The sequence below is a fragment of the Magnolia sinica genome, chromosome 6 (genome assembly GCF_029962835.1).
Source record: "Magnolia sinica isolate HGM2019 chromosome 6, MsV1, whole genome shotgun sequence".
Classification (NCBI taxonomy): domain Eukaryota; kingdom Viridiplantae; phylum Streptophyta; class Magnoliopsida; order Magnoliales; family Magnoliaceae; genus Magnolia; species Magnolia sinica.
This window is the reverse complement of record NC_080578.1, coordinates 19044807-19071950: the sequence shown is the minus strand read 5'-3', so window position 1 is coordinate 19071950 and position 27144 is coordinate 19044807. Positions and strand designations below refer to the sequence as shown.

General features: G+C 37.5%; 1 protein-coding gene, 1 non-coding gene and 1 pseudogene across 10 annotated transcripts; all 3 read right to left on the bottom strand.

The window, feature by feature from the left end:
- Window positions 1–95: 95 nt before the first annotated feature.
- LOC131248462 (lon protease homolog 2, peroxisomal-like) lies at window positions 96–5685 on the bottom strand. Of its 9 annotated transcripts, none has more exons than XR_009172246.1 (7): window positions 4984–5680; window positions 4351–4571; window positions 4155–4218; window positions 3766–3856; window positions 2749–3070; window positions 2433–2627; window positions 96–303 (listed from the first exon to the last, which is right to left on the bottom strand). XR_009172246.1 is itself a non-coding variant. In XM_058248735.1 (5 exons), exons 3-5 carry the CDS (start codon window positions 2870–2872, stop codon window positions 1731–1733), a joined length of 435 nt encoding a protein of 144 aa, XP_058104718.1. In that variant the 5' UTR covers window positions 2873–3070; window positions 3766–3856; window positions 4155–4285; the 3' UTR covers window positions 1030–1730. The 9 variants fall into 9 exon arrangements, 3 of the variants coding, with proteins under 3 accessions (XP_058104718.1, XP_058104719.1, XP_058104720.1); XR_009172248.1 differs by lacking the exon at window positions 96–303 and adding an exon at window positions 749–952; XR_009172245.1 differs by lacking the exon at window positions 96–303 and having other exon boundaries at window positions 1905–2627; window positions 3766–4064; window positions 4984–5683.
- A 9497-nt stretch (window positions 5686–15182) lies between these two features.
- Window positions 15183–15676, bottom strand: LOC131249896 (large ribosomal subunit protein eL31-like; annotated as a pseudogene).
- A 3190-nt stretch (window positions 15677–18866) lies between these two features.
- Window positions 18867–18973, bottom strand: LOC131250419 (small nucleolar RNA R71). Its single transcript, XR_009173344.1, has one exon. It is a non-coding gene; the product is annotated as a small nucleolar RNA R71 (small nucleolar RNA).
- Between the last annotated feature and the right edge of the window lie 8171 nt (window positions 18974–27144).

Here is a 27144-nt window from a genome sequence, read left to right as displayed (position 1 = left end):
CGGTTACAAATTGAGGCTAAAAATATTTAATTTTTTAAAATATTTATTTAAACTACTAATCCATTCATTCAATCCACTCATGAAACATTCAATCATGAAAGCCATAATACCAACAAAATAGTTAACAACTCAATCAAACAATCAATCTCACTTGTTTACTATTTAAAGTTTTCAAAACAAACTCAATCAAACTATTACACAACATTAGGTTCCACAAATAATACAAAGTCACAACGCAAGATTTGGGTATGATTTTTGCTTGGCTGATGAACAACTACAGCTTGTTCGGTTTTCTGAAAGCATCTGCAAAGAAGAACTCGCCATTAGCAATAATTTTGTGTGCGACTATCCATGTGTCAAATGAACACAACTCCCCATGCTATCTTCCCTATTACAACCCGAGAAAGTGACTGAACCCAAAAACAAAAACAGAAATAACTCTGCTTTTAACCTGTTAGAACATTAGGTCAATGGAATCTTGGCAATGGTGCGCCTTCTTTGACTGGAGAAATCGCCACCCTAAAAACAATTTCTGTTCCAAATCTCACAATCCGGATTATGGGTCATTTATGATGTGAATCATTTTTTTACAACACAAAATTATGGTTTACAATCTTATAGTGGATTAAATAGTAATTTACATTAAAATTAAAATGTATGATCTATTCTCTATTTTATGTAAAATCAACCATGGAGATACTACATTCAGAGGGATCTCCTCAATCAGGAGATTCACGGAACATGTTAGGCTGATGGAAATGTTGCACGATCACAAACATCTCACCTCATATAGGGATAGATGGGTATGGAAATCTAGTAAGACTGGAGCTTATACAGTGAGATTCTTCTACCTGATGCTTCATGATCCCCAGTTGCAATCTCACAAGGATCTAATCCAGTACATTTGGAAGTTCCCAGATCCACCCTGAGTTGGTGGCTTTTGGTTGGTTTTCTGGCAAAAACAAGATACTAATGCTTGAAAACTTGAGGAAGAGACATGATAATACCTAATAGATGCATCCTTTGCCAAAAAATGAGGAACATGTGGTTCATCTCTTCTTATACTTCACATATTCTAGGAAAGTGTGAACAGGTTCTTTGAGCTACTGGAGGTTTGCTGGGCCATGCCTAGGAAATTTGCAGAGTTGTTGGCAATGTGGCACTTCACTAGGAAGGGTAGGAAGAAAAGGAAGATATGGTGCTTGGTGCTTTTGTGCATCACTTGGTTGATATGGTTGGATCATAATGGCAGGATTTTCAATGACAAATCCTTATGTCCATATCAAGCATTTCATAAGGCTAAATGGTTGGTTATGGAACAGGCTAGGCCGGATGCTGCATTTAGTAGGAGCCAGATAGAAGCCTTTTAGGGCAGTTGGAGGATTCCTCTTCTTTGTATTAGCCAGATAACTTCCCATGATCCCATCATCCATTTCGTTTCCCCTCTTAGCTTTCTTTTAATAAATATTCAGTTAATCGAACATGCAAGATTATAATAATAGCACCCATCATTTCATATGTAAATTACAATATCAATTTGGATATATAACCTATATGTATACTTAGTAGAAAACTAGATTATGTATGCTCGGTAGTAATCTATATCATGTATAATTAGTAGTATGTACTGGAGCAACAGAGAAACTAGATTATGTATGCTCGGTAGTAATCTCCAGTCATTGCTGTATCTACTCAAACTCTTCTTTGACTAAACAGAGAAACTAAAGATGTTACCAAAGTGACTCCTGCTGAGGGTCCATCCTTAGGTACAGCTCCTCTGGAAAATGTATATGAATTTGCTGATTCTCAAGCAAATTGATATCCCCAGCAGCTGAAAACTTAAGATCTGCTGCTCTTGCCCTTACCTACCAAATTAATGAACATTTAAATAAATAAATTACATAAAATCCCAAACGTATATTTTTATTGAAAGATAAATCCCAAATGTATATATCAATCATTTGAAAAAGAAGCCTGCATGACACAACTACAGGCCTTAGCTAAAGAATCTTTGAAATTTTCCATAGCTAAAGAATCTTTGATATTTTCCATACCTAAAGAATCTCCAAAAAATGATTCATTACATGCCTGATTCAATTCTTACTTGAATTTTGAACTCTCTAGACTAGTTTTTTTCTTTTTCTTTTTCTTTTTTCTTTTTTGGTGAATGAATGTTAGTTGAGGAATTTCATTTCTGATGAAGTCTGTCCTAAAACAAATAAGATACATCAGCAATGAGGATTTCTAAAATAGTCAATAGGACGAGGTCAAAACTGAACATGAAATTGAGACCACAAGCTAAAGGTTGCCTATCATGGAAACAAGGGATGCATGCATGAGGAATGGGGTTGCCATTTAAAACCATGCTGGCATTTGTGACTCATAAGAACCGAACAATCCATGTCGGATAAGAAGAAATGAACAAAAATTACCCATGTTAGAGCTATTTGAGTAGATTCTTTGATAACATCACCAAGTTGGCCAGTGAGATGCAAATCACCCTTTCCCACCATTGATGTGGCCTCAACGAACTGGACGTCTCCACCAAAGGAGGTCCAGACAAGCCCAACTGATACTCCAGGAGTTGCCATACGTTTTGCAGTTTCTCCATCATCAAACCTAGGAGGCTGCATACCAGTGTCAATACAGAATATATACCATCAGATTTGTTCACCATATGAATGAAAAAACATAAACTTGACACATTAGCATAAAGATAAAATTTCACAAAAGAGGTTCTTGACTAACAAGAAAAAAGATATATTACCCCCAGTATCTTTTCCAGCATAGCCTCATCTACAACCAATGCTGGGGTACTCGTAAGAGCATTTGATATTTCATGTCCGTTAACACCCATTGGAATGACTTCCATTTCAACTTCAGCACCATCTGCAAGTCTTGTATCAAGAAGTCATTCTGCCATCGGGTATACATCTTTGCTGACTGGAACTGCACATTCTTGCTCAGCAGCTTTGACAGCAGCTGCACGAGCCAGGGCAGCTAAGTTTCTCTCTAGATTTTGCACACCAGCTTCTCTAGTATATCTCTGAATCACAAGCTTCACCATATCCTACAACAATCACAGCAAACATACATAGATCAGTGAGATTATGTTGGCATCATTTTTTTCCTAATTTAGTAACACGGTCATCTGCAGACCAATGAAAAACTGTTCCATGAAAGAAAATTGGCAGGCAATTCCTGAAAGAGTCGCAAACTACCAGTAACATTCTACTCCTAATGCCCTTTGACCCCATAACCAAGTATCCTATGCTAGCATGTACAGAGAGAACCTCAAATAGAGTATGCATGCACGCGCACACATTCTATTTAAAATGTTAGTAAGTGCAAAAGAATGGGAAGCAGGAGAGGGTGCAATGAGGCTAAATACTCTACAGATATGCATGCACGTGCACACATTCATGGATACTGGAGACAGGTAACAGTTATCTTTCCTAAGATGTTGATACATCTCCAACATGCCAACATGTCAAGTCTTTGTCCGTCCTCCTAAAAACCAAGCTAGGAAAGCAAGATGTTGTGGTTGTTTCTCGCCATGTAAAAGTTCTGGCAGTCAACTAGAGTAGGTACCAGTTTTATTACAAAAAGCAGTATTAAAATTGTTCACTACTTTTCGATGTTAAAAAATATCAATGAGGCAACAGTATTAAAATTGTTAACACCTAAAATCACATAAATAGTAACATGAACAGCTTTTGAACTTCATGAGCATTGTTAAAGAAAATGTGAAGGATGTAAACATACTCCCACAGTTCCACCATATTCATTTAGAACAATAGCCATATGAACCTTCCTATGCGGAACTCTCTCAGCAGATTCCACACGGACATTGAATCTGTGATATCATCCAAATTTCATCATTCATTTTGAAAAAAAAAAAAAGAAAAAAGAAGAGTTTTATGGAAATTTATAACGCAAAAGTGCAGTATAGCAGTCTTTCAGCATAATACGAGGCAGGGTAACCGTCTGTTAGTTCATTCAGCGCTTCTAAGGATAAACAATTATCACCTAGCATTAGATGTTATGGATGCTCCATTCCGAATCTGTGATATAAAATAAAATTGCAAAAACAACGTTACAGATAGCATGTAGCGAGTTTCTCAACTACATAATTAAATGCAAATAAAAATTACCAGGTACAAAGTAGGTAGGCTTATGCGCAATTGCTCCCATAGTAGAACTTTCTAGTTTATCAACCTTCGAAAGCAGATTGATCAAATTGTCCCATGCCATAGAAAGAGTGGTAAACATTTACACTCCTAAACATATTGCAAGTAAGTCTCATGAGCACAAGTGAAATAAAAAAATCAAAACCATAACAGAACTGACCTTTTCAACATAATCCAACATATCCATTGCATATGCAATACCTACTATATTGTCAACACGCTTTTCTTTGGAATGGCTCTCACAAGTGACAAACCCACCAGACTTTTCTTCGGAAATCTTTCCCATGAACTTCTTGCCATGGGAGCTAGGTAGGGCCACTGTAATGTTGATGAGAAATTCACCCCGTCCATTTTCTTTGCCAAATAATTTTAGGACACGAGCTAAAAAAATGAGATAGAATCAAAACTCAAGTGAACCATATGTATTATATCCAGTAAGTAGTGCAGAATGATCACCTACCATTTAAAACTTCTTAGGAGCTACAGAAGTTTTATATCCAGCATACAATAAAAAGGAAAATGTATTATATCCAGCATTGCAACATTTAATTTAAATAGAATTAGATACACAGTTGAACATCAATCTAATGAAGGAAAAACCTATAAAATGCAAGATAAAGAAATAGAACAACAGAAATAGTTCAAAGATGACTTTAGCTTCTGAGAGTTTTAACATATCAAAGAAACTCATGAAAAGCTTTAAAGGAAGAGCTGAACAGAGATTGGAAAGGAAAGATAGATCATATTCCTTTGGAGGAAAAGAGAAAGAAACACAAGAGTTCAGATTTCTTACAAAAATTCAGTGAAAATGAGCAAGCTAAAGGTTTGGAAACTCCAGAGATCCGAGCTTCCACGCTGATTGAGCTCCGATCCGAGCAAAAAAAGGTAGATGTCTCCAAAAAGGAGATGGGAAAACTCAAATTCCAAGGATTCAGTATCACTTAAGCCAGCAACCCGAAAACCTCTCGATTCGTCTCCAAAAAACTCTGAAGTGACAAACACAAAGCACCTTGAAAATCTCCGATGGTCAGATCCACCTTTACAAACAGGAAAACGGAACAGATTTCTAGAAATTTCAGGAAAAAATCGGGATTTCAGAGGCTTCTATTCTTTCTCAGCTATAAACCCTAGAAACCCCAGGTTTTCTCTCCAGAAAATCCCTGTAATGCAGATCAAGGAGCGCGTGGAAGAAACCTAGGATGGAAATTCCAGGGATTTTCAGAATGTAGGGCGTTGGAGAGAGAGAAAAGGGATAGAAAAATCGGTTAGAGTTTCTGCAACCCTAGATGCGAGAGGATTTCGTCGATTTCCTTCTCTCCTTCTCTGTCGTTTCCCTACCTCTCTCTCTCTCTGCATTTTTTTTCTTGCTTCCGGACGAACGACGGAGGCAGGGACGGAGGGTATTATAGGAGAAGGGTAGAAGGATGGAAGGAGTTGAGGATGGCGCCGAATGTATGTATGTCATACATGCATACATGCAAAGGAATGGAGCATCCATGCGTGTGAGAAAATATCAGGGGAAAACCTTAGGAAGAGAATGAAGATCTCTCTCGCACGCTTTTCCATTAGACTTTTAGCCTCGGTTCCTGTACAACCGAGGCTAAAAAGTAAACATTTGGCTTTTGCGTGAAATCTTTCCTCCGATCATCCGATTTCATTTGAAATTTCCTAATTTTTTTCAGAATTTTCAATTATTTGAAATTTCTCAATTTTTTAATTTTTTTTCAAGATTTTTAAATTCAAAATCCTTTTTTTTTCAAAAATTTCAAAATTTTTCAAAATTCTTAAATTTTTTAAAATTCTCAATTTTTTAAAAAATTTTAATTTTTTTCAAGATTTTTAAATTCAAAATTCTTTTTTTTTTTTTTGCAAAAATTTCAAAATTTTTTAAAATTCTTAATTTTTTTAAAATTCTCAAATTTTTTAAAAATTCATACTTTTTCATAATTATCATTTTTTATTCTTAATTTTTCAAAAAAAAAAATTCTTAATTTTTTAAAAGTTCTCAAAAATTGTAAAAATTCTTAGTTTTTAAAGAATTCAAAATTCAAATCTTTTTCAAAACTCTCAATATTTTTTTTTTTCAAAATTCTCAATTTTTTCCCAATTATCTCCATTTTTTTAAAAAAAAAATCTCAATTTTTTTACAATTGTCAAAATTTTAAAAAATTATTAATTCTTTCAATATTTTCAATTTTTTTCAATATTCCTAATATAAACTTTTGGCCTCGGTTCTTATACAATGGAGGCTAGAAAGTAGACTTTTGGCCTCGGTTCCTATGCAAGTGAGGCTAAAAAGTAGATATTTCACCTCGGTTCCTATACGATTGAGGCTAAAAAGTAGGCCTTTCACCTCAGTTCCTATACAAATGAGGCTAAAAGGTAGACCTTTCGCCTTGGTTCCTATGCAACTGAGGCTAAAAGGTAGACCTTTCGCCTCGGTTCCTATGCAATTGAGGCTAAAAGGTAGACTTTTTGCCTTGGTTCCTATGCAACTGAGGCTAAAAAGTGACTTTTCGCCTCGGTTCCTATGCAACTGAGGCTAAAAGGTAAGCTTTTCGCCTCAGTTCCTATGCAAATGAGGCTACAAATTAGACTTTCCGCCTCGGTTCATATACAAATGAGGCTAAAAGGTAGACTTTTCACCTTGGTTCCTATGCAACTGAGGCTAAAAGGTGACTTTTCGCCTCAGTTCCTATGCAACTGAGGCTAAAAGGTAGACTTTTTGCCTTGGTTCCTATACAACTGAGGCGAAAGATGAACTTTTAGCCTCAGTTCCTTAACAAAACCATTCAATCTATGGACATTCTGATGGCAGCGTGGACCTTCTTATATAGTTGTTCAATGCCATCAGGTTAAATTCCTTTCTTGATGTACTCACTGAAATGTGACTGGTATTTCTCTGGCTCATCCTCCATCAACGTCTGCAAAATTCCCATTCGTATTAGTGGCGATATAACAGTAAAGAAATTGCAGGTCTATTAGAGGCTTGGTGGGATGTGTTCAAATCTTATCTCGGATCCAGTACAGTGATTTTAATCACTAGCAGAGTTTTCCTAGAGGAGAGGTTCAAGTTTTGAATCTAACCCTCATGTAAGAAGCAACATGACCACTGAAGATATACTTTCGGTGAACCTCAGGATCAAGTTGTTTGTCCTCCTTTTTGAAACCAGCAAACCTCTTGTCACTATGAGGAATGTCAAGTCCACCATCTAAGGCACCTTAAGAAAGACCCAAAACCACATCTGTTTATCAGAATGCATAAAAATAACTACACAACCAGAAATGATTTGACTAAAATGAAAGGAACACACCCCAGCTTCAAATGGTAAAAAATTAAAAATTAAAATAAAAGAGGAACTACTTCAGCCAAATACAAGTTAAACAGAAAAATTTTAACGCTTCCACCAAGAATCCAAAGAATCTGCTTTTGTCAGGAAAATAACGAGATGTATGTCTAATATTTCAGAATGAAGAGAGCAAAAGAAAGGTTGCTAAGCCATTTTTTGGGACCATAGGATGATTGATCAGGCTTAAGCCATAATTTTAATATTAACTAATAGCATAAGAAAATGAAACAGAATCAGCCTATCCTTGCTCACATGTACCCAAAAATGCCAGAAATAAATAGCTTTAAGGGGATGACAAGGCATTAGATACAAGGAATGCTCTAAAATATTTTCAATAAATCAAATAAACTGTAGAATCTTGGGCAATGAAACTCAATGAGATGTTTGAGACCAGAAAGATTCCAAAGCAAACCAATGATCACAGTGGCAGATGTAACGGAGCTAAATCATGGAAATCAGTTAAATGGAATTAGTTGGTGATGTTCCTATTAAAAATGAAGCTCAATTCACAAGTTCATAGATCAATGTTAAACCGCCATGTAAGGCACATAATTGTAATAGATCGATCGTATGACCAATAAGGGATAAGTAGATAAGATTATAAGAATTGTACTCACAACTGGAAAACAATTCTACAAAAGAATGGAGAGAGAGAAATACCTTAAGAGCACCAAAGACGCGATTGCCGATCGTTGTTTTAATCAGACCAACATCAAGGAGTGCGCGGAATGCCCTCCTGCTCTCTGTTGGCTCCACAGAAAAGTCCTCACCGGTGGCCTGCAATAAAGATTTTTCACTTGCCTGGCATGGCTATTTACCTTCTCAATACAAACAACAAAAAATTGTGTAATTCATTGGTGCCTGGTAGAAAGGAAGAAAATGTATCAGCTCATTACAGCCTTTTTTTTTTCTTTCAGAATGGCATTAGGCATCTTATCGCATAATGGGTCCCATTTTTACTATTACATAATAGCCATTTCATAACCTTTTTTTAATACCATGATTATATGCATTTTCATGATGATGACGATCATCATCACATAAGCTTAATCCCAATTGATGAGTCTAGCTATACGAATTTGATTGTGTCATTCCTCTTTATTAAGGATCACTGTCAAACTGTAAGTCATCAGATTTTATCAATTATATGCATTATTTTAAGATTTTTTTTTATGTGGCCAAAAATCTTTTACCTTTACAATTGACTATTGCTGCATTTGGATGCATAAGTCATCGATGATCATATAAAAATACAGAAACAAATAATATTGCAACTAGGCCCTTACTATTCATATGAATGAAATAGGCTCGAAATTGCAATTATATTACTTTCTACTAAGACTTGAAAGGATGACAACCGCAATTTGAGGCTGCTTCCTCTTTTAAAAAAGAAAAACAAAAGAATGAAAGAAAGAAAAAAAAAAAAAAAAGAACATTCCATTACAATCTGTTCCATATTGTTGAACGGGGAACATTCACAATTAAGTTTATCCAGATTCCAAACACACCCAATTCCATCATATCAATGTTATGTTGTGAGTCATAACTCTTTTTTTTTTGGATAGTTGGCATTTCCGAAAGGCCTCAATTCAGCACCAGGAAGGCCTATAATGGCTCCAAACAGTCCAGTGATTTTCGATGTGAGCTTGGAATACATACCAGGCCTTCTTTCTTTTTTTTTTAACACTTCAGCAGTAGAATCCTGTTTAATGCGATGCACATCACAACGAAGCTGATTGATTCTCACAATGAATGCATAACAAAATACAAAGAAGAAGAAAATAGGGCAACACTGCATTTGCAAAAAAATTACAACCCAAACTCCGCATTTACATAGCAAAAGATAAAAATATATATATGGTATAAATACATATGCATGATCCTTTTTTTCCTTTTCGTTGTCATCAGTAAATAAAAGCAGCTCAAGCAAAACCAGAGAATTTTGCTCAGGCAAATAGCAATTGACCTAATGAAACAACCATGCTGCTCATATCTTGCAACCTCCATCAATACATCTTTCTACACCACATGTCAATATCAAACTGATCCACAGTGTTTGACTTCAGGACTTTACTCCATTGGCAAGATTCACATATGGAAACTATGCTTTGATGGGAAAATTACCATAGTTTACCATTTAGATGGGTAAAAACTCATGGATGTTTGGACATAGCCCCTTGGACAAAAAACCAACAAGGTGAATTGTGTTGCATGAGATAAAATGTCAAAACCTTCCAAAAATCCAAATGAGTTCAGTTCCCCTGCAGCAAAAATCTTACTCTCTGTTGAAGGTTGCTCAACAACCCCATGTCCATGTTCTCATAGGCGACTGATGCTTTGGCAGCATGAAGGACATCTCGGATGGTTGTGACTTCATCACCATTGACGCACCTAAAAGTCTGACCTTGGGATCCATGCCTGTGCTTACCATATATTGCTTCAAACTCACTCGACTTTGTTGCAGCCTTATGAAGAATAGACTCAGGAAGGGGAGGAGCTTTGCATGGTTTCCACACCCATGTTGTTGTATCATGTAAACAGTGATTGGAAGTTGGAATTTTTCTTAATCTGGGTACTGACATGAGTTTGAAAAAGAGAACTGATATGATCTCTCTAACCTGCCACTCACATCGAACATCCAAACCGTGAACATGGTATGCCCCACCCTTCTTGTTGATCTGCGCTCTAGGTGGGCCACACCAATATGTCAAATCAGATCGTTGTCTGTCCATTGATTCCCACAGTTTGGTGCATTTGATGAGCAGCCTGTCCTGATTTTTATGCCAGGTGAACTTCATGATGGGGCCTACCATTTTCATGTTGACAGGAAAGATGGTATGGTGCCAGAAGGGCAATGATTTATCTTGAAGGTGATCCATTCTCTACTGAAAAAGTGTAGTTTAAGAAATGATCTTCTAAAAGACTAATATATTAAATAGAGGAATTTTATCAAACAGATAGCATGCATGAAATCTAGCCATTTCATCAAACAGATAGCATGCCATTTCATCCAGCCATTTCAACAAACAGATAGCAGGCCATTTTATCAAACAGTTAGCATGTATCAAATCTGAAAGACAGAAAAAGAGAAGAAGATATCAAACCTATGGAGAGGAGCTTCACGGCGTGTGGGCAGGAGCTTCACTGCTGCTGCAATGGAGAGAGATAGAAGAGACGACAGAGATGCATTGGAGAGAGAGGGAGGAGAATGGAGATGGAGCAGAGATCGGGAGGGAGAGAGAGGATTGGGAAACGAAGAGAAAGAGAGAGGGGATTAGGGAACGGAGAGAGAGAGAGAGAGAGAGAGAGAGAGAGAGAGAGAGAGAGAAATAACACCATTTTGGGCACGGCTCTGTTTTGAGTGCACGCCCAAATTTGGTCGTCGTTTCATTAAATGGACCGTGGACGGTCCTGACAGGGGCTCCGTGGGGCCCACCATGATGTATTTGGTTTATCAATTCCGACCATTAATTTTATTAAATTATTTAAGTTTATGATCCCAAACTTAAGATAAATTGAAGGCCCAAGTGGACCACACCATAGGAAATAAATGTGATTTTTGAAATCATGATGTAAAGTAATATTTTCAAATAGATGGACGGCTTAGATAGAACATATATATATTTTTTAGGCCTCATAGAGCCCCTTACGACACCATTAATTGTTAATGGTGTGTCAACTTTTTAGCTACGGATTAAAACCATAGTAATTATAGCTACGGTTTATATCCGTAGCAAAAAACTAACGTGGTCTATGTCCTTTGCCCCTTTTTTTTGGTAGTGAGGGTTAGGAAGTAGAAAGCTCAAAGATATCATGATGAGTCTCAAGATAAAGCTCGTTGGTCCCCGCATTTTAGTAGCCCTTCAAGTATGTGGGGATCTTTCATTAGGACAAAGTATGTGGTTGAGTTTATCAATGCCAGTAACAATGCAATTTTGACAGCATCCTCCCCCTTCCCCTTCTAGAAAAAAAAATTAGAATTTTGTTCCCCCTATTGAACAACCACTCTAGGTGGTTAATTGGCCTTGGAGAGATTAACTTTTGGACAACTGATTGGTTGAGTTCGGAACCCCTAAAAGCACAGAAGATAGGGGATATTTCGATAACACACCAATATATGAGTGGAAAAGATGTATTTGGATTGGATAAACTCAGGCCATAGATCCCTATCTCCACCAATTTGTTGTAGCAAGTGTGGGATTACATCAAGGAAGAGGGATTCTGTACATCAGAAGAGAGCGATAGGTGCGTATGGACAGCTTCCACCTTGGGCGAATTCAACGTCAAATTGGCCTGGAACTTGTGCAAGTGAGGTTCAAGCAGGAAAGTGTGGTCCAGATGGGTGTGGCGGCACTCCAAATTGCCACTAAAAATCTCATTGTTTGGGTGGATGGTTCATTAAGTACACCCATATCATTCTTATATAATCATTAACAAAGATGATCAAATACAGGCTTACACTAAGAGATGGGTTTTGCATTTTTCCACAAATATCAATGTGGATCAACTCATAGGGCGCCATTGTTCTCCACGATGATATTTTCCCAATGCATAACCTGAGCAAATGTCATTTTTAATTTCAATATATGGTAAACTATCTACTAGAATCTTTTGATTAATCAGCTTCAAGGTATAAAAGCTTAAATGCCCTAGTCTTTTATGTTAAACCCAAGATATATCGTACACCAAAATCGTGAATTTATGATAGACTAAATCCTTCGCAAAACACAATTAATGACGAACTTACTCTATTGCATGGTCTGTCGGTGTTTGTTGCATTGCAAAAAACTAATGGATGGGATCCGTCGCTAATCTACAACAGTTTTAGTTCGTCACAAATAAACGACAGATCCTATCTGTAGTAAAACAATAAAAAAATCCGTCGATTTTTCTTGTTCAGAAATTAGCGACAGATTTGGTTCGTTGCTACAATTTCTGCAAATATAAAACACAACGTTATATTTTTATTTTATTTTATTTTTTTGAATATGTTACACCTGAGAGTGATGCAAAAAAAATCACATGATTGTTTGATAAGAATGCCATTCACAAATTTTAAAAGATTGGCCTGAATATGAAACTGGACTAAATATCATTTTAGGTGATGCTCAGTTGGCCTGAATAGCAAACTGAACTAAATATATAGTAAATAGCCAAAATTGAAGTGTGGCATCATTGTCATCTTACCATCTAAGCATGTCAAACATGCATTAATTACGAACATATCTCTTGTATATTATCAAGGAACTCCCTCAAGTTCAAAGAATTTTCTTGAATTTATAGTAGCTATACTTACCAACTCCATATCGCCATGATTGTACTTTTTGGCTTCTTAATGTTGTCATTAGAAGTCCAAATGATAGGACCAAAGCAAACATCCTGTTGGCAAACATCCATGAAGGTATGAATTCTATTGAATTTCGATTTTCTCTTTTGGGTATGCGAAACTCATTGACAAGTCCAAATATAGCAACCAATCCATGAATTAATGATAAGGTTTAATTGATGAAAAGATTAATGGCTTACATCTCATAATAATGTACTAACACAAAATGTATACATTTTAATAAGATAATTGCTTGAAGGATCATCTTTTTCCAACATGTTCTCATGTTGGCTTGATTGAAAATCTCAAATGATGAAGGTGGAAAAGAACAATAAAAACCTAACAAACCCGTTTGATTTGTTTTAATGTTATTCTATTCAATTTTAACCATAAAAGGATCTCCAACTAAGACAATTGATTTCTCTTGTTTTCCATTAATTTGTGATGATGTTGATTTAGCTAAATTTGGTAGCTATCCAAATGCCATCAATGGTAGAAAATAGCCATCAATATATTTGAAAGAATTGGTTTATGGGTCTTCTTGAAAGACATCATAATACATGAAGCCCGCTAAAATAGGCATTAAAATCCTTATTTTGAAAGAATTGATTACGGGGGCATGTTGTATATTAACCATTATGTTCTAACATGTATAATGTCTTTTTAGCTGTAAAGACTTTAACTGTATTCTAAAACATGACTTTTTATCAGGTTTCATATTATACCTAAACATTGTAATCTGTTTACAGCCTATAAACCCTTTATGGGAAAATACATGCATCCAAACAGCCCCTGTAATCAGATTACTTGAAATCCCTTTACAACTTAAGGACTTTACAGGCATCCAAACAACCCCTAATAGAAAATTCAATGTCTAATAATAATAATAATAATAATACAAAAGATAAAAATTACCTACTGCATAATTCATGACACGCTCTTAGAAAACAATGAGTTTCGGTCATTTTATATATTGAGTAGAAGAGCAATAAGCCATGGGTGAGGAAGCCAACCGACCCAAGCTCGATAAAGAAACTCCAAAGAACATAACTAGTCTGATTGTCGAACAGCTGTGACACTAGCAAGAAAAATCTGAATTCAACTAAAAAGAACTTTGTTCCGAGGGTGAGTGTGAGTGCTATGTAGCACACAAGGAGAACAAATGAGTCCCTCATGAGAATATGGCCAGCCTTTTCAACAATGCTGCAAGAATATGGCCAACCTTGTGTTCATACTCAAGCTCTAGAATATCTAAAAAAATTGATGGACAGTGTGGATCTGACATGAGTCATGATGGGGCCTGAGAGGTTACATACATTAAAAGTTGGGCAGCATAACACACAATCTATCTTTGTAAGAGAAAATCAACGTGTTTTATGAGCAACAACTTATATCATTGAGAAGTGACAGCCAAGGAGCTCCTCATGGGAGTGGATTTGGTGTTTTCCTAGTAACATCTTAGTAGGTGTTATCCTTACCATGGGCGCACCTTGATGATCTGTCATATATCCACATCGTCCATCAGTTTTTACAGTCCATTTTAGGATGTGGTCCCAAAAATTAAGCAGATCTAAATCTCAATTGGATCATGCCACATGAAACAGTGGTGATTGAATGCCAACCATTAAAACTTTCATGGAGCCCACCATTATGTTTATTTTCCATCCAAAACTTTTGTGGCCCACAAAAAATTCATAATGGTCATTCACCATTATTTCTGTTGATGTAAAAATCTAGTCAATCCTGCTCACCTCCTGTTAGCCGGAGTACCTACAATTTATTAGAAAAAAAAGAGAAGACATTAATGGGGGCGCCGGTTAAAGCTGGCAATCCTCCAATGCCTAAATCATGATATGGACTTGCAGGAGGTGTAGTAGAATCGGAATATTTTTCATACCTTTTTCAATAGAGGAGGCCTTTATTTATAACCTTTGGTATCAGAGATATATATGTCAATGCCACTTAGATGGTGATTGCGTATTACGGAAGAGATCTTCCTCCGAACATGTCGTAGTTAACTTCCTGAGATCCTCGACGAATATCTCAGATGATAATCATATCTTTATATATTGGGAGTGTCAAAAGACCAATTTTAGACTAGTCAATAATTTAACACCAAGAACCCATCCATGGTTTGTTGGAAATTATTTTTCAAACAATTAAAAAAGATAACAATAGCACATATGTGCCACAAGTACCATTCTAAGTATTAAGTAACTTATTTGAGATAAACAACCATACAATTTTTATTTTTATTTTTTTGGCCAAACATAACTTTTAAAGGGCAATCTCAAAATCTGGAATACATCCAAAATGCACTAATAAAAAAAATCAAAACATAAATCTCAAAAAAGTACCTCTTAAAACTAAAGTTTTTTGAGTCTAATCTCCTTCTTCGATGACCTTGGTTCCCAATCCCTTAAGCCCTTCAAGTGGGACCTCTGCTATAGTGACTAACGAATAAAGCTCCTCCTTAGCATCTTCCTCTTCATTTCTCTTGCGAGCAACGTGCACGCAGACATGTCTAGGCATACCCTGGATACCCCTGCTCCATATGTGCTTGTTTAGCTTCACGTCAACCCTAATTAACATCGGTTGTCCCCATTGCCTTCTGTGCAAATTTTGGTATCTCTTTTATGGCTTTGGGAGCCATCTTCTTGAAGGTGCATCCATGGAGACGCCTGTGGAGATTGATAGTGTATTCTCTTGTCACTACCTCCTCCTTTCTCCCTTTGGCCGTCTTCTCCACCATCTTAGCAGCTCTTCCCTCTCCTGCTCTCTCAAAACCCTAGTCCCCAAAGTTTCGGCAGTGAGAGGGTAAACAACCATACATACACAAACACATCAAAATGTGTAAACTAAAGAAACACAATTCAAAATCTGACCATGTAGAATCAAAGTAATTAACCTAGTAATATATACTACATATTTAGCCACATACAAACAATATTGGACCTAATATTATCTATTACATACTAGTAATATATAACCAATATTGGGGCACCATACCATAAGCTACAAGAATATCATGTCCCCAAACGATATCCAACTAACTCTTTATAATAATTTGCAACTTAAATAGTTGGGAACCATCATGCACCATAATGTCTTACGGTAGAGTAGTGATGAGGGTCAAATATTGCATATCAGACCCCGATTATTGCCTTATTTTACGTACATGATAATGCCTAACGTCGTATTTTAATCGTGTTTTTTGTTTCTGGGTGTAATCAGGAGCGTTGGATTGAAAAAGAGTACTACAAGCATAGATTTGATGCTCCAAAGTCACCAGAGCAAGGGACAGACTCCAGAGGACCAAGATTGAAGAATTTACACGCCAAGGATCCGAGGAAATCAAGTCATTCACGTTAAAAAGGCCCGAAAATGATCCAGAATGCAAGATCACATGGTTTCCGCCATCCGATTGACTCGAAACTTTATACATGGGATGGGGGACATAAATAAACCGTACACATAAAATTTCAACCATTTAATATCTCGATAAGTGGCCCAACGGTCAGATCAGCCCATTAATTTCCAGTTTGGGGCCCACCTGATAATAGGATATGCTTCAATTTTGGTACCAATCGTTAATTTCGGATGGGAAAGCATATGGATGGTGCAGATTTCTCATAAGCATTATAGTGGGCCCCACATTGCGGTGTGTGCATAGAGTACATGTGCGCTCGAACAGAACACGAGACCCACCGGCGGACGCCCGTGACCGACATAAAAAACGACAACTATCGTTTCCAGCTACCGCGTAACCGACACTGTAGATTTTTATGGAACACAGTGGGACCCATACATTGCCCGTACGGATGATCGAATCCGTCCATCGTGTAGAGGGACTCGAAGAAATCAAATCCATGCTGACTGTTTGTACCCATTCATATACACGTGCGCGATACAGAGGCCACAAGTGGACTACCCTGCAACGTTCAAATTGATTTTAGCATGATTTCTTCTCTGGGCCGAGTTAATAGACGTTCAAAACCATCCATATCAGATCGAAATTTCGTCCTGAATCTAATGGATGGGGTAGATTTCTATGAAAACACTACTGTGGGGCCCACCGATCACGTCAGCGCAGACACGTGCGTAAGCTTACGCACGTCCGTGAATAGCGGATTTCCAGGCAGTTGAGACCCACCATCTTTGATCAGATGGAAGATCTGATCCGTCCATCATGTAGCTCAGTCAAAAACGTCCCAGGAGATGTTGAATTTACGGACATAATGTAAGGAAAATGGGACGTGGGAGGCTCCGATTTTTGCTGTGCAAGAGTTATACACGAATCTGATTTTTATTGTGCGAAAGCTCCTCCGCCCCCGGCAGTTATAAAAGGAGGAGGACATGGAGAGAGCAGGAGAGAGCAGATCCTGGGAGCTTGGAGTAGGGCTTGGAGAAAGAGAAGAAAGAAGGGAGAGAATGAAGTTTTTCTTTTATAAATCTTATTTTTCCATCTTCCTAATTGATTTCATGAGTTGCTAATCTTTTAGCTAGGGCTGAGATGAAGCTCCTAATTTGAATAACTCTTGTTATGTGTTGATTTCATCTTGATTTAATTGATTTATTTCTTTGTCTAGTGTGCTTAACTAAAATTTTTATACTTCTCCATTCTAAGAGCTTAACCAAAGTCTAGATGTGGATGTTGTTTGGAATCTTATTCTAGGTGCTTGTGTCTGACCATGAACAGGTTTCCTATAGAGAAAGAAATAGGAATTACATCTCTTCATGCCTGACCATAGATGGAAAGATGTAATCCTTATGCTTTAAGGGATTATATATTCTGTGTGCCCGACCAAGGACATAGAGTGTGCTTTGTTTATTAAATTTACCTCAATCTGAATTAGGGTGAAACAACAGGTAAAACAAGTGTTAGGATAATTAGGGGTGGATTCGAAAGTCTTGGTATTCTCCTTGATTGAATTTTCCTCCTTGTTCTCAGTTATTTTCCATAGATTTTTGTTATTAGTTCACTAAACTATTTGTTGGATTAGTTAAGAAGAATCGTAAAAATTCGAATTGTGACAACCAGTCCTCGTGGGAATGATCTCGTAATACGTACCATATCTACACCTGATTCGTATACTGGCGAGTTTAAAATCATTTAAATCAGGTTGGTTTAAATAAAACATCAAGTTTTTGGCGCCGTTGCCGGGGACTGTTTCGATCCAATTGGATTTAGGATTCTCTCTTATCATAATTCATAGTCTTAGGATTTTATTAACTTTAGGTTAAAGTTTTTTTTTAAAAACTAACTTATTTCCTGTTTTGTAAGGTCCTGACATGAACTTCTAATTTGGAATTAAGGAAGGAAGCTGCTAAATAAGACTGTCTTCAAAAGGAGGAGCTCCCAAATCTTCAGACATCCATCATCTCCTTTTCCAGGTTCTTCCTTCCAATTCTCGTTTACATAGCTTTCTCTTGTTTTTAAGAATTCATAATTTTTATTTTTAGTTTTATTTCTCTTAGGTTGTATCTTAGTTTAGTTTTCTTTCTTACATTGCAATAACATAGTTTATGCTAGGACGTAGATCTCTGAACATAGAACTAACACCTTTTGATCCTGAAATAGAAAGAACCTTTCGTAGAAGATTTAGAAACATCCTATTTGAAATGGCGGACGAGAATGGAATTAAAGCTCTTAGAGATTATTCAGCTCCTGTCCAATTTAATGCGCCTTCATGCATAGTGTTGCCAGCCACCACGGCAGCACACTTTGAACTTAAACCTGGAGTCATACAATTGTTGCCCTCCTTCTATGGTTTAGATAAGGAAGATCCATATCATCATGTGAAAGAATTCCTAGACATTTGCTCTACCTTTAAGTTCCAAAATTTTTCAGATGATTCGATCCGTTTACGCCTTTTTCCTTTTTCTTTGAAGGATAAAGCGAAAGCATGGTTGAATTCTCTACGAGTTGGGTTTATCACTACATGGGACCAACTGTCTAAGAAGTTCTTAAACAAGTTCTTCCCTGTTCACAAAATTAATGCTCTCCGTAGAGAAATTTCCAATTTCACACAAAAAGAGGGTGAACACTTTCATGAATGTTGGGAAAGATGGAAGGACTTACTTCTTAAATGTCCACACCATGGTTTTGAGAAGTGGCAACAGGTTCAATACTTCTATGACGGTTTGACACCCCAAAACCGTCACATGGTTGATGCCACCAGTGGAGGGTCATTCATGACTAAAAGTGATGTCGAAGCGTGGAATTTCTTTGAAACCTTGTGTGAAAATTTTCAGCAATGGGACTACTCAAATAGAGGTGAAAGAAATCCCCAACCACAGAAGAAAGGTGGTATATATGAGATAGGAATCACGCTAGATCTTTATGCCAAGATTGATAGCCTGACAGAGAAAGTTGATGCTTTGATGTTGAATAATGGACCTCCAAATACAACTCAAATCGAGTCATGTACCATATGTTTTAGTCCCGCCCATCCTATGAAGTCTTGTCAATCTGGTGCAGCATTTCCAAAATTTCTCTCTGAACACGTGCATGCTATGAACACCTTTCAGAGACCTGGGAATGATCCTTACTCAGACACCTATAACCCAGGGTGGGCTAGACATCCAAATTTTTCTTGGGCAAAAGGACCACAACAAGGAGGACCATCTGGAAATCCTCCTATTCAACCTTACCCATAAGTTGGTAGTCAACAGCTTCAACAGTTTCCGCAATATCAACAACTTCCTGCACAATCAAGGAAACCATCTCTTGAAGATACACTCAATCTGTTTATGCAAAGTTCTCTTCAATTTCGATAAGACACCCAACAAACTTTACAAGCTAACCAGCAAAGCTTACATGCAAATGCGCAATCTATTGCCAAGCTAGAAGTACAGTTGGGTCAACTTGCTGCCACATTGAGTGAAAGAGAGAAAGGCAAGTTTCCTAGTCAACCTGTGGTAAATCCAAAAGGACAGTATGAGATTGGCTCTAATTCAAACCAAGAACAATATCATGAGCAAGCCAAATCAATCATTACCCTTAGGTTCGGTAAACAAATCGAGAATGAAGTAGAGATGCCTAGGGAAGAATCAAATTCCAAATCAGAAGATCAAAATGAAGCAGAGAGACATACTAATGCATCGAAAGCCCAAAAGCACTCTGACTCTCCAGAAACCACTCATGTGCCATCTTATGTGCCTAAAGCACCTTTTCCTCAACGTTTAGCACTAGTTAAGAAAGGAAACAACTTTAATAAGATATTGGACATGTTTAAGCTAGTGCAAATTAACATTTCGTTGCTTGATGCTTTCAAACAAGTCCCTGCTTACGCTAAGTTTCTTAAAGATTTATGCACTCAAAGGCGTAAGATGAATGTTCATAAGAAGGTCTTCCTTATAGAGCAACTCAGCTCCATGATTCAAAACAACACCCCTCCTAAATTTCAGGATCCAGGAGCTCCTACCATTTCTTACGTCATAGGAGAACATAAGATTGAGAAGGCATTACTTGATTTAGGGGCGAGCGTCAATTTGTTACCATATTCTGTGTATGAGAAGCTAGGACTTGGTGAGCTGAAATCAACCAAAATAACACTCCAACTAGCTGATAGATCTGTCAAGGTGCCCCGTGGTGTTATTGAGGATGTGCTAATCCAGGTTGATAAGTTTTATTTTCCAGTGGATTTCATCGTTCTAGATACTCAGCCTGTCCAGAATCCTACTAGTCAAATCCCGGTTATCCTGGGACGTCCATTCTTAGCCACATCCAATGCTATCATAAATTGCAGGAATGGAGTTATGAAGTTGTCTTTTAGTAACATGAAGATTAAACTCAATGTTTTCAATGCTGGACAACAACCGTCAGACTCGGATGATGTATTTGAAGTGAACATGATTGAGAGTCTAGTGCTTGACTCTTTCCTTAAATCTTCTGAAGACGCTCTTGAGACTTGTTTAGCACATTTTGGCATAGATTTTGACATGAAAAGTTCCATCCAAGAAGTTAATGCATTACTTAACTCTAATCTTGAAATGGATACTACAAAATGGAAAGCTAGAGTGGAACTTCTTCCACCATCTGAGTCTAAACTGGTCCCGTCTATTGAGAAACCACCCGAACTTGACCTTAAACAATTACCCGAAACTCTCAAGTATGCATTTTTAGGCCCTTCTGAAACCTTGCCTGTCATCATAGCTTCTAACCTTGATAAGGAACAGGAGGGTAAGTTGCTTAATATTCTTAGAGAACATAAGGCAGCTATTGAGTGGACAATAGCGGACATAAAGGGAATAAGCCCCACTGTATGTATGCATCGTATTCATCTTGAAGAAAATGCAAAACGTCACGTGAAATGCAAAGGAGGCTTAACCCTAACATGAAAGAGGTCGTTCGAGCAGAGGTGCTTAAATTGTTAGATGTTGGTATCATTTACCCCATTTCGGATAGCACTTGGGTCAGCCCAGTGCAAGTTGTTCCCAAAAAGTCTGGGATTACGGTGAACAAAAATGACAAAAATGAATTAGTGTCAACTCGCATGACTACGGGTTGGCGAGTTTGTATTGATTACCGTAAACTGAACCTGGTCATAAGGAAGGATCACTTTCCTCTTCCTTTTATAGATCAAATGCTTGAGAGATTGGCAGGGCACAGCTATTATTATTTCCTGGATGGTTATTCCGGGTATAATCAGATTCCCATTGCTCCCGAGGATCAAGAGAAAACCACATTTACATGTCCTTTTGGTACATATGCCCATCGATGTATGCCATTTGGGTTGTGTAATGTGCCTGCTGCTTTTCAACGATGCATGATGAGTATTTTTTCAAACATGGTTGAGCGTTTCCTTGAGATTTTCATTGATGATTTTTCCATTTTTGGCTCTTCCTTTGATAAATGTTTATACCATCTATCTCTTGTCTTGGAAAGATGTAAAAAAATGAACCTGGTATTGAATGGGGAAAAGTGTCATTTTATGGTTTAAAAAGGGATTGTACTCGGTCATGTTATTTCAAGTAAAGGCATTGAAGTTGATAAAGCTAAGATTGATTTAATTTCTAGTCTTCCTCCACCTAGAACGGTGAAGGAGATTAGATCGTTCTTAGGGCATGCGGGATTCTACAGGAGATTCATTAAGGATTTTAGCAAAATTTCTCGACCCTTATGCAATTTATTAGCTAAAGATGTTACATTTGTCCTTAATGATGATTGTCGGAAAGCATTTAATAAGTTAAAGGATTTATTAACTTCTGCTCCAATCATCCAACCACCTAATTGGAGTCTACCCTTTGAGCTTATGTGTGATGCTTCGGATTATGTTGTTGGAGCCATCCTAGGACAAAGATTGAACAAAATGCCTCATGTCATTTATTATGCTAGTAGGACCTTAAATGATGCTCAACTTAACTACTCTACCACTGAAAAAGAATTGTTGGTAGTGGTATTTGCTCTAGACAAATTCAGGTCGTATCTCATAGGATCAAAGGTTATAGTGTTCTCAGATCATGTAGCATTGAAATATCTTCTTTCTAAAAAATATGCTAAACCTCAATTAATTCGTTGGATCCTCTTGCTACAAGAATTCGACATTAAAATTCGGGATAAAAAGGGTTCCGAAAATGTGGTAGCTGACCATTTGTCTAGACTTGTCTTGGAATTCATAGTAGATCCTTTGCCAATGAACGAGTCTTTCCCTGATGAACAACTTTTAGCTATTTCTCAATTACCTTGGTATGCGGATATTGTAAATTATCTTGTTACAAGTCAACTTCCTTCTCATTGGACTAAGCAGGATAAATCCAAATTTCTTGCTAAAGCTAAACATTTCTTTTAGGATGACCCATACTTATTCAAACTTTGTCCTGACCAGGTTATTAGGAGATGTGTGCCTGAGAGTGAGTTTCACAGTATAATCTCCTTTTGTCATGACCATGCATGTGGTGGTCATTTTGGTTCAAAGAAAACAACTGCAAAAATTTTACAAAGTGGATTTTATTAGCCTACACTTTTTCGAGACACCCACGCCTTTTGTTCTACATGTGATAGATGCCAACGTACGGGTAATATTTCCCGCAAGAACATGATGCCACTTACCAATATTCTCATTGTAGAGATATTTCATGTTTGGGGTATTGACTTCATGGGTCCATTTCCCCTGTCATTCAGCTATATGTATATCCTTGTGGCCGTCGATTATGTCTCTAAGTGAATTGAAGCAATGCCATGTAAAACGAATAATCACAAAGTTGTGGTCCGCTTCTTGAAAGAAAATATCTTTTCTCATTTTGGTACTCCTCGAGCAATTATAAGTGATGGGGGAACTCATTTTTGCAATAAACCGTTTGAATCTTTAATGAAGAAATATTCCATCACCTATAAAGTTGCAACGCCATACCATCCACAAACAAGTGGTCAAGTAGAGGTTTTGAATTGGGAGATTAAACAAATTTTTAAAAAAATGGTACGCCCTGATCGTAAGGATTGGTTGCAATGTTTGAATGATGCTCTTTGGGCGTATCGTACGGCTTTCAAAACCCCGATTGGAATGTCCCCTTATAGGCTTGTCTTTGGGAAAGCATGTCACTTGCCTGTGGAATTAGAACATCATACTTGTTGGGCCATCAAAACCTTTAATTTTGATTTAAACAAGGCTGGATTGCACCGTAAACTTCAACTCAATGAGTTGGAAGAAATTTGAAATGAGGCATATGAGAATGCCAAAATTTATAAAGAACGGACAAAATTTTTTCATGACAAATTAATTCTCCGTAGGACATTTGAACCGGACCAGAAAGTATTGTTGTATAATTCCAGGCTACGCCTCTTTCCTGAAAAACTACGCTTGCGATGGTATGGTCCTTATCAGGTAATAAAAGTATTTCCTCATGGAGCGGTTGAGATTCAAAATCCAAAAGATGGGAATATTTTCAAAGTAAATGGTCAACGGCTGAAACCATATTTAGAGGATTTGGTTAATCAAGAAGTTAAGAAAATTCATTTAGAGGACCCAGGTTATCAAGATTAATTAATTCATGGTCCATGAGTGCCTTCATTGCTTGTCTGGCTGAAGACATTAAACTTAGCGCTCCTAGGAGGCAACCCAGCTTTTCATTCCATTACATTTTCCTAGTTAATTAGTTCAATGTTTGTGGGTAACATTGCTGCAAACCCTCACAAGACTACAACTCGTCCACTAGGGACAACCTAGGGGTTTAAAGGCTTGTTGCATACGCTAAATGCAATCGAGAGCACCTGCGAAAGTGGTGTAAGTAGGATCTTCTTTTTGTGATTTTATTTTTGTTATTTTGCTTTTGTTGATTTCTCTCTTGTGCTAACCCGTTTTTACGATGATATCTTTGGAAAGCCTCTTGATTCTCCATTCAGGTACTATCTTCCATCACTCCTCTTTTATTTCGTTGTCCCATGTGCATTGCATGCTTATTTCTTTTACATGGAGGACAATGTAGATTTTAGGTTGCAGGTGGGAGATTAGGTTACCTAATCAGTATTTTCTTGGTCTTCAAAAAAAAATTGTGAAAATTTTTAAATTTTTCTGGAATTTCTTGTGAATTTGAAGTGATTTTGACAATCATCTTGGATTTAGAATTAAAAGAGACGTAATGTTGGTAATTTATAACTCTTGGATTCAGTTGTCTGTTAGATTTCACCGTTAAGTTTGAGTTATTAATCGATGATTAGAAGTTGTAGACATTGATTGAGTCATGATTTCACATATCACATCCCGCTTACACATGAAAGTTTCGGTTCGATATTAAATGATTAACTTGGTAATCACTAAGTATGAAAGGAACCGGCTTGAAAAAAAATGGCAGTAAGAAGAATTGAAAGGGTAAGTCACATAATCTTCACCATAGGTTTGCTCCCTATAGGTGTAGATTCGATTCCCCATGGTTGACATGTGAAAAAAGTTAGGCGACAAGTTTTCACCATAGGTTTGCTCCCTATAGGTGAGAATTTGATTCCCCTCCTTGGCGTTACTGTTCAGAAAAAAATCAAAGGCTGGTAGAATGAAAAGTTAATCTATAAGGCAAGTGTTGGTTTCAGTTTTGGTTGTCATGAATTCTGTTGTTAATCACCAATGATATTGTAAAATTGACAATTGGATCTCTTAATAATTGTAAGCCGAGATTACACTATACACTCATGGAACTCAATGTTTAGAATTTTCTAATTAATGGATTAATATTTTGAACTTGATTATGAAGTTTACCGTGAGCTTGATTCCAGGAGAAAATTTCACTCACCATTTATGAATCTTAGAATTCTCACATCTCGACTATTTGTTCACAAGTCAATCAGGTTTACAGGAATTGTCGTGTATTTCTGAAATTATTTTTCGCATGTTTTGCTCAGGACTAGCAAAATGCTGGTTGGAGGTTGTGATGAGGGTCAAATATTGCATATCTGACCCCAATTATTGCCTTATTTTACGTATATGATAATGCCTAACGTCGTATTTTAATCGTGTTTTTTGTTGCAGGGTGTAATCAGGAGCGTTGGATTGAAAAGAGTACTGCAAGCATAGATTTGATGCTCCGAAGTCACCAGAGCAAGGGACAAACTCCAGAGGACCAAGATTGAAGAATTTACACGCCAGGGATCCGAGGAAATCAAGCCGTTCATGTTAAAAAGGCTCGAAAATGGTCCAGAATGCAAGATCACATGGTTTCCGCCATCCGATTGACTCGAAACTTCATACATGGGATGGGGGGCATAAATAAACCATACACATAAAATTTCAACCATTTCATATCTCAATAAGTGGCCCAACGGTCAGATCAACCCATTAATTTCCAGTTTGGGGCCCACCTGATAATAGGATATGCTTCAATTTTGGTACCAATCGTTAATTTCGGATGGGAAAGCATATGGACGGTGCAGATTTCTCATAAGCATTATAGTGGGCCCCACACTGCGGTGTGTGCATAAAGTACATGTTCGCTCGCGCCGAGCACGAGACCCACCGACGCAATCAGCGAACGCTGACTCGCGCCCGCCCGCGACCGACATAAAAAACGGCAACTGCCGTTTCCAGCTACCGCGTAACCGACGTTGTAGATTTTTGCGAAACACGGTGGGACCCATACATTGCCCGTACGGATGATCCAATCCGTCCATCGTGTAGAGGGACTCAAAGAAATCAAATCCACGCTGACTGTTTGTACCCATTCATATACACGTGCGCGATACAGAGGCCACAAGGGGACTGCCTTGCAACGTTCAAATTGATTTTAGCATGATTTCTTCTCTGGGCCGAGTTAATGGACGTTCAAAACCATCCATATCTGACCAAAATTTCGTCCTGAATCTAATGGACGGGGTGGATTTCTACGAAAACACTACTGTGGGGCCCACCGATCACGTCAGCGCAGACACGTGCATAAGCTTACGCACGTCTGTGAATAGCGGATTTCCAGGCGGTTGAGACCCACCATCTTTGATCAAATGGAAGATCCGATCCGTCCATCATGTAGCTCAGTCAAAAACGTCCGAGGAGATGTTGATTTTACGGACATAATGCAAGGAAAATGGGACGTGGGAGGCTCCGATTTTTGCTGCGCAAGAGTTATACACGAATCCGATTTTTATTATGCGAAAGCTCCTCCGCCCCTGGCAACTATAAAAGGAGGAGGACGTGGAGAGAGCAGGAGAGAGCAGATCCTGGGAGCTTGGAGGAGAGCTTGGAGAAAGAGAAGAAAGAAGGGAGAGAATGAAGTTTTCCTTTTATAAATCTTATTTTTCCGTCTTCCTAATTGATTCCATGAGTTGCTAATCTTTTAACTAGGGCTGAGATGAAGCCCCTAATTTGAATAACTTTTGTTATGTGTTGATTTCATCTTGATTTAATTGATTTGTTTCTTTGTTTAGTGTGCTTAACTGAAATTTTTGTACTTCTCCATTCTAAGAGCTTAACCAAAGTCTAGATGTGGATGTTGTTTGGAATCTTATTCTAGGTGCTTGTGTCTGACCATGAACAGGTTTCCTATAGAGAAAGAAATAGGAATTACAACTAAAGTCCTGGTATTCTCCTTGATTGAATTTTCCTCCTTGTTCTCAGTTATTTTCCATAGATTTTTGTATTAGTTCGCTAAACTATTTGTTGGATTAGTTAAGAAGAATCGTAAAAATTTGAATTGTGACAACCAGTCCTCGTGGGAACGATCTCGTAATACGTACCATATCTACACCTGATTCATATACTTGCGAGTTTAAAATCATTTAAATCAGGTTGGTTTAAATAAAACATCAAGTAGGTTCTGAGGAGTTACAAGTTGGACCTCTATGACAAAATATAAA

Excerpts from the sequence above, each read along its gene's own strand:
- LOC131248462 (XM_058248737.1), bottom strand. The coding sequence starts at position 2,872 with ATGGAAGTCATTCCAATGGGTGTTAACGGACATGAAATATCAAATGCT. Across the intron at positions 2,628-2,767 it reads TGCTGGAAAAGATACTGGGG|CCTCCTAGGTTTGATGATGG; the intron begins GTAATATATCTT and ends ACTGGTATGCAG. Across the intron at positions 1,866-2,432 it reads CTCAAATAGCTCTAACATGG|GTAAGGGCAAGAGCAGCAGA; the intron begins GTAATTTTTGTT and ends TTAATTTGGTAG.